This window comes from Fibroporia radiculosa (assembly GCF_000313525.1).
Source record: "Fibroporia radiculosa TFFH 294 genomic supercontigs, scaffold3868, whole genome shotgun sequence".
Taxonomy (NCBI): Eukaryota; Fungi; Basidiomycota; class Agaricomycetes; order Polyporales; family Fibroporiaceae; genus Fibroporia; species Fibroporia radiculosa.
Genome location: NW_012133698.1, coordinates 2,092 through 10,575, shown reverse-complemented (window position 1 = coordinate 10,575; position 8,484 = coordinate 2,092). Strand labels below are relative to the sequence as shown.

Genomic DNA, 8,484 nt, shown 5'->3' with positions numbered 1-8,484 from the left:
ATAAGTTTCTCGATGGGTGTGAAAAGGACCAGGGGTGTGAAAAGGAGTGTTGTTGCACTGTACAGTGAATCGCACGAGCTCGTACTGTTTGAATATGGGAATGTCATAAGTGTTTTCTCCCTCATCTCCCTTGATCTCAGTGCGCCAATAATCAGGACTATAGCTGTCTCAAAATGTTGAAGAGAGGAAAACATTACACTATACTTATGGTTTCCTGGTATACATATTACGTGGGGGCTGGATTCATGGACCTTGTTCATATCAAAGTGCTTGCATCAGTGCAGGCAAGTATGGCAGAAATGCACGTGAGCTGAGAGTTCAATAGCGCAAGGTAGCAACTCCATTATCCTGCTAGCTATTGTAAAATACGAGCGCACATAGGCTATAGATCGGACGAAAACGAGCATGGCGTTGCGTTGCGGTGGGAAGATACAGTGAGGACAGGCGGGCGAATTGGTTTGTAAGAATGAAGAGAATGCACTTACGGTGCCGAGGAACTACGACAACGCCAGCATGGTCCCCAGCCCCACAACCAGGTAAGTACAACACTCATTTCCGAGCAATTCATCGAGGGAGTCGAACCAGACAGCTGAGCAGACGCCACTGAGTTCAAAATGAATCTTCGTGCGATGGAAACCAACGCGGAAATTTTTGGCGTCAGTGTTCGTAAGCTATATATCACAACGTTGCCGCAGCCTCGCCGCGTTTCCATGCGCATTGATAATCAAGGTTGGACAAGACAGTTTGACGCAGCCCAACGAGTGTTCTATTAATGCAGGCGAGCGCTGCAGGAGGAAGTGGAGGATCAAGACGATGCCCCGGCTTCTTCCGAGTCGGGGCAGCTTCGGGATGGGAGGCTCCGTGCGAAGCTACGGATCCAATTAAGTAGTATCTGGTTCAGCTAACATCGTTCAGTTCAACATTATATAGAGCTCGGAGTTGAGTCTACCTATTCACTCAGACGTCCCGCTCCCCCGTGCCTGCTTAATCACCGTCTGTGCGTGGATCTCGCGCGTCGCTTTTCGCTGGAAACTTTTATCAAGAGCATTTTTGCTCTCAGAATGATTGTGTAATGGACAGTGATACGGTGAGTCCTCGGCGTCCGAGTTCGCATTGGTAAGTTACTACTTCCTTTGACATTTTAAGTATTGAACTTTATAAATGAATGTTCTGGCACACATCTCGATGCGTTGGATTCTCTCTGCTTTCCCGGGTAAATTCCCTCTCTGTAATTTCAAAAATCGGTTCATGCTTGAGCTTCATCTCCCTGGCAGTTTATTCGCACGCTCGAATCTGTTTGGTCTCTTTCAGTTGTGAGATCACTTTTACGGCTCGTGTGTACGTCTCTCCAGAACTTCACCGATTTAATCGTTGTCACATCTCGTACCGGCCTTCAAAAGGCAGTTTCCACGCTGGTACGCCCTTCCCGCGATCCATATAACCGAAAAATCTCTAAATACATCCTCCGCGGAAGTTTCTTGCTGCAGAGCTTCCGACGTGGCTCTCGCCTCTCCTGTGTTCTCAGAGTATTCCTCGTGGACACATCCTTCATTTTCTAAATTTATGAACCATGGTCCGTCCAGCCTGCTTGGTGTCATTAACCATTTTCTCGTGCCATGGCAACCCATCCGCTTCTTCACGCCATGTGAAGAGACTATCGTGCAATCATGTGAATCCATGTTTGCTCGTATATGGCCATTGCTCAACTATCATGAAGGAAAAGGCAATATCCACCGACAATATGGAAGTCGAAAGCGAACGCATATGGACATACGCAGATCGCGCCGTAGTCTTGGAAGGGCGCTATGCGAATTATCACCGATTACATCTTGGGCTGCATGACTGCATCAGCATTCACATACCGATGCCGCGCTTCGTTATTGCCTGCGTGGGAGACAGTTTGCACCAGTGAGTAGTTCTATGAGAAAAATCAACTGATTTTATCTCGTGATGAACTTCGTCGCAGGCTCCAAGTCACCATCTAGAGCATGACGGCCTGTATCCACTAGCCGAAGTCATCCCGCAAATATAGCTTGACCTGGATATCTGTTTGGTAGGACCAATATCGCTCAGCACAATCACCATCATGATGTGTAATAAAAGATTGGAGCCCGACGCTAAGGCGGCCGACAGCCTGAGTGAAAGTTGGCTCGCTGTCGAGGCTCACTGGCAACTTCCGTGAGCGCATTAAGTGCAGGGCAGGGCGTAACGCGCACCTGGTTTAGCCAGATGAGAATAAAATTTCATGACGTATGAGGTGATTGGGTGACTATACGCGAAGATATCTTTCGATTCAGAGATTTAGGAGCCTGTGACCGTGTGCAATTTAGGGAGTTCGGCAGTCGAACATGCGTCGGAAGCTGGCCACGAGAGCTCGCATTTTCCTACGAAGTTCGAAGAGCGATCACTCGGCGGGACTTGGCATGCAAAGAACATGGCAAGTGGACTAATCAGAGGCTAGCGATCTGGCATGTTCGGTGCCCAAACATGAGATCTGATGTTCGAGCTCAGAAAATCGAGTTAAAATGCGATCTCTTTTGGCGCATGTCCTGCACATGCTCGGACACCGCGTTTTGTCCACGGTGTGTGTCAGAAGTCATCATAGCATTATTTTGGGCTCTGCGTCCCTCGTAATCTCCAATTAGATGATGGGAGAGGGAGAAGTTGTATTCTGATGTAAAGTTATACGACCCCGTAGATTGTAAAACAACTAGAAGGAATACAACAAAATCAACGCAAAATGTATCCGCTAATACATTCTAATCATGTTGATACAGGCGGATTGTAATTCGTTCGGGTCAGCAACGACCCGCTTGGTCTTGTTAAATCTGGCAATCGTCTCATTAGAGATCTGCAGACGTTCCTAAACCAGCTGAGGCGGGTCAAGCCATTGTGGCGTACATTGCATATTGGGCATCGACCGACACGGCGTAAAGCCAGATCCTGCCACGTACCTGAGAAAAGTTGATGTCTTGAAAGATATCTGCACACATCCCAGTCGGCTTAGTATCTGAGACTGAGGCCGATTATGGCTACAATTCAACATACCTGTGTTGAAGATCTCTAGAAAGCGCAGCGTCTCATTCCCGATGAACTGAAATCTAGTCAACAGCTGCTTATTTTATATGACTTGGAGTTTGAGTGTAGACGTACTTGGATTCGATTGTAGGCTACGTCTCTTGTATCACACTAATCTGTACATTAGTCACTCTGTATCTGGATAATACTAACTTGGGTTTAATTTGAACGCATTGTGGTGGTGGTACAATGTGTATGAGACGGAGAGAAGAAGCCACATGTCCAAACAACAGTGAAAACGACGGTGTAAATGGCCTTCTGCCGGGTGGACGTGCTCAGAGAAGAGTGAGATGCCAGTGGGTAGCTTCAGGTAAGAGCACAGCGGTGCACGTATAACGCGATGACTAGATACGCGCTAGTCAGCACATTCTTGTCGTCACTGGAGTCAGTCAAAACTCCTTGCTTGACGTCAACTGTAATACCATTTTCGACTTCATTTATTGTTTGTAGAGACAATAAGCCCCTGATCCTTTGTACATACATAATATTTTTACATTTTGATAACAAGCAATCATTTTGTATCGCAATAGCTTGTGATAATGCAACCCACCAACCTGCTGCTGACAGAACTCGAAGCCCGGGCTATTAGGTGCAGACATGTTTCTGTATACTGACGTGTGGTGCAAGCTCACGAAATAAAACGCACTGCTGTTGGTCCGAGGCTGGGAAACACCGCGACAATGTCCAGCACATCTCGTAGGTGAAGCACCAATTTTCCCGGCTCCTACTCGCGTCAGCTGGCTAAAGTAGAGCTTGCAAATGCATCAAGAATATATAGCGTGGAATGATGTTGATAACAATAATGATGCGGTTTCGAGGAAGAAGGTTCGCAGCGTAGTATGTCCAGAGCGTGATGGTTGTCTGCACATGCATGCCACTACACCATGATTTGGGCTGTTGGCGTAGAGAACTGTGTGCGATCGGATGGTGATCGCTGTGGGACGCTTCTATTGTGCCTGCTAGAGAAATCCTCGACCGCCCATTGTGTTGGAAGTGCGCGGAACATGCGCTTGCCAATGCCCGTATCAAGATGATCTGTGATCCACCAGCGCTATCCAGTCGAGTAAGGAAAGCCCTATATTCTTCTCGTTTCCAATGCTTGAGATGCCTGATAAACGTCAGTCATCAGGCACGCAGTTTATAAATGTGAAGTAATGAAAAGCTTACCTGGATGAACATACCTTGCCTTCTAGGCAACATTTCTTGTGTGCAAGCCAGATAAAAAGACTATGAATGCTTTCTCTCGTGATGCAGCTGTAGACGTCCCAAAATAGTAGCTGAAATAGAATGAGGTCAAGTGAGGGTTTGAGAACAAAAAGTGCGACTTACGTGGATGAGGAGTTCAATCGAGCTGCGTCAAGAGTCACAATCATATGTCAGGGCCAATTGCGCATCGGTTGCCGGACAGTCTGAGCAGAATGAGTATTTCCAAGAGCATCAGGTATGCATCCTGTGCGTCTATCGGTGCGGGAACACTCTGGGTAGTAGTAGCCACCCTCGCATCGGATAGTCCGGACGCGGATACAGCGGTCACCATCCTCCTGTGCGTGTGAATACCACTGTATATCCACTTGTCTGGTCTCAAGCAGCCATATGCAGATATAGCAGGTCTCCGGTGGTCCCTGGTGCAATGCTCTCATCCAGCTATGGTCGAGGATTACGAATTCGATGTACATGGCCGGTTTCCATCGGCAACGAGGCAATCCGATAAAACCTGGGGCGGTCCGCTTACACGCCCGAAAAAAACCACTTGATAATTGCTCAGCTTGTTGAGCCTGTGCCTACACCATCAGTAGCATCCTGTTCAGCTTCATTAGTATTGAGTCACTCAAAGTAACATCTCAGTGAACTAACCTCTCCGACGTACTACCCTTCCCACATGGAGGTAGCGTATTTGAGAGCATCCCATCCTCCCAGATGTGACTCTAGCATTGAAGCTTAGTAAAAAAATACAGCTGATTATCATGTTATACAAATATACCTCAAGAACCTGCCAGCTTTTCTCTTGGCATTGCTGTCTATGAAAGGCGCAAGCGCCACTGAGTCAATGACACCCGTTGGGCTCATCCGATGAGAGTGCCCCGTGAGGACGTTCGGAGATGGAGGAGTACCGTTCTGAGCAGTACTCGTGTCCATTTACATCGTTCTCTCTCCTTTCCAGGTGCGCGAAGTACCACGATGCGCCTGTACCTCTGGCGGTTGGCAGATGACGATCGAACCAGGAAGTTCAAAGTAGGCAAGCAGAAAGGAAACGGGTGGAAAAGCGAATAGTAAAAGCATTGATGACTGCCTCGCGTCATTAGTTGGAGTGTGGGATGAGAGTGGACGACGTGCAAGTTCCAAACCACCGAGAGTATTTATGCAACAGATAACAATGCAATGGAATGCGCAGGCGTGTGGGGCCGCGCGTTCTATGACAATGCACGAAGGGATTGGGAAAGACATACAGCGGCACTCATTGCACTGATCTCCTGACCTTTGTCTGTGGTTCATCCATTGGAGACTCCATTCTTCCAGCTTCTATCCTTCAGGATTTCAAGGGTGCGCCATAGTCTTATTCAGGGGAACAAGCCAGGGCCATCTGAGTATCATAGCAGTGAAGACTCGGTGCATTGTTCCAGCCTGAGGACTCGGAGCCCATGCGTCTCATTTTACGGATTGAATACATCATGTCATTCGTGAACAGAGATGGAATAGGGACACAGATATAAATCACAGAGCGCGAAATTCTCAGAAGGCTTTGTTAGAAGATTTCGGCGATGTCGATGTTCGATGGAGGAGGGGGAGGGGGAGGGGGAAGTGACAAGTCGCAAATCCAAAGTCGAGTAGATCGGAGTTTTTTGGCGCTACTTTCACGGGAACTGCCGATCCGAGGTCCTCAGCGCTTAGCTCAAGGCTCTTGCGAAGTTCGTCGTTGTCGTCGTGAGGGGCTTTCAGTTGTGAGCGTTGTGGTCTGGCTCGGACTTGCGAACTAGCGTTGATTTTTGAGTGCTCTTATACAATCTCACTCACATGGTAGGAATTATAATCCAAGGTGCGTGCTAATAAAACCAGTCCTGGCACCAACTTGTCCGAATCTTCTAACGCTTCCTTCTGGTGTGTTCATCAATTAAGAGTGGATTTTGACACCATATCTCAAGCTCTGGAGAAAATCCTGCGCAACTGCTTACGTGACTTATGTTGGTGATGTAGAGAGGATGTTCAGCATAATACTATTTTTCAGTGACCCAACCACACATCACTCAGGTGTGCGCAGTCGCAACACTGATTGGAAGCTTGCTTACTTGTTTCATTCGAGACGCTCATGCGAATTGTGTCTTGAGCTAAGTATCCTTTCGTGTTCCGGACTGCAATTTATGCTAGATAGTTGTGGTGAGTCTGTTACGATGTATTTTCGCCCTACATATTCACGACAGTAGTCTAGGTGCGGCTCTATAAATCAGGTCTTGCATTACCCCGTAGGTGAAGAATTACGTTGTGATTAAGAGTTATTACTTGGTATATTTCTGCCTTTTTTATGCTAAAATTGGTTCCGGTATTCTTAGTTTTGTTGTCCAAACGATGCTCATCATGGGAGTTCTCTATTTCATTGAAGCCATTGCTAGAGTTATCAAATCGCTTATGATCAAATCTGTGCCCACAATACGCTTTCATCGCTTTGCAGGCGGCATGCGCTTTGAACCATGCTCAAGCACGCAGCGACGCACGCTGTTCATGTTTACGGGGTAGAAATACATCCTATAAACCCTCTTCCTGATCACTTTCACCGCGACGACCCACCTCTCCCTTTGTATTGTACTGCTGATGAGGACAATCATGTATGTACTCATCCTCAGCTCATTCGACGCTATTCCGCACCTCATTCTTCCCAACCCAATCGTCGCTCCCTGGTACCCATACTCCATTGCCCAGGAGCCCAGGAGTATTCAGCATTTACAGTGCTCTTCAGCCCCACTTCATTATTGTCACACGTCCATGATACGCTTATGCGCGTTATATGGCATCGGTATATGTGTGTACGACAATTCATGGATACGATATGGTTTTTACTCATACGGTACTCCTCTACCATTATCAGCGTGACGCTCCCAGTTCCGAGCTATCCAGCGTGCCACGAGCGGCGTGTTACGTTGTACTAGGAAGGCTGTGCCACACGCCACCCTCACAAAATTTCGCTTATGCACCTGCAGCTGGTTGTGGCGAAGGAATACTGAGATTTCATGCAAGCCTCGCAGGAGTTTTCACTATGGTATGTGCTCACTGCATCCATTGCAAGGCGTTTCAAGATTCAAGGTCTGGTTTCCTGACTTGTGTTCAAAAGGAAGCCCGAGATATTTTCAACATGTGATGGAGGAGGCTGTTGGAAGACGGGCCGACAGATGCACACCTTTCAGCCGTAAATCTGCATCCATGTATGTCTTCTAGTAGATTTGATCATTGACACCGTATTCCCACTAAAATTTTGGTTTGACAGGTTGGGGTAAATCGAATATTTCCTTCCCCTCGCAACTTTTGCCGTGTTGGTAATTACCTTGTTCAGCTTCTGGCTAATGAGGTAACGCATGGTAGACAGGTTGGACTGAGGGCTGCGAGTACTCGCGAAAGGAGACTTATCGAGGATAGATTTCAAGCTCAGTCTCGAGCGTACGCGATGGGTCACTTCCCATTCAGCACATCACTCGCAGATGACCAGATTCCACTAGAATGGTGGACAGTGCTGAAGTTGGCACCCCAAGCAGAAACGTTTGCCGTACGTCCGATTGAAAAATATCTCTCTTATGTGAATTAATTTCTCGTCGATAGATTCTCGCCATCAAGCTCTTTTCTGTCGTATCGACCTCAATGGCCGATGAACGCACATCATCTGTACAATACTGATTCTAGCATAATTCCCAATTGACCGGTGGCCAGGATCAAAAATAGGAAATCATGCTGCTTCATATCGCGATGAGGACAGTCTTCATGCCTAGTAAGTTGTACTCTTGTATGTTGACCGAGGAGTTATGCTCACTTCATGAGTGTTGCGTAAGCTTGAGTAGACATCAGTCGGACACAGCAACTTGACCGCCCTTATCATCCTCGGCCATCATCTCGTCGTCTTCGCCGTAGTGGGCGACCTCGTCGTGTAAACACTCACCGTTCGTATGCGCACAGGAGATCTGCGTCATGAACACCGGTGGGCATGACAAACTTGCACCCTTGGTCTTAATTCTCCTTCCTGTCTGCCGTGAAGTAGTTCTCGCGTGTTCTACAAAGCAGTACCACTTCTCCACACTCCTGAAGATAGTGCACACATTGCTGAAACTGCGCAACAGTTGCTTGACTATAGAAACCCATCAGCGTGGCACCATGTTCATGTTTATTTAAACTTCATTCTACTTTATCATACGAATGTGAACTCTTTGT

At 47.4% G+C, this 8,484-nt stretch overlaps 1 protein-coding gene across 1 annotated transcript; it reads left to right on the top strand.

The window, feature by feature from the left end:
* Positions 1 to 7,729: 7,729 nt before the first annotated feature.
* Positions 7,730 to 7,956, top strand: FIBRA_08857 (uncharacterized protein; the record flags this gene model as incomplete). The annotated part of the gene is made up of 2 exons (XM_012330472.1): positions 7,730 to 7,828; positions 7,882 to 7,956. The coding sequence occupies 2 exons, from the start codon at positions 7,730 to 7,732 to the stop codon at positions 7,954 to 7,956; spliced, it is 174 nt and encodes a 57-aa protein (XP_012185862.1).
* Positions 7,957 to 8,484: the final 528 nt, after the last annotated feature.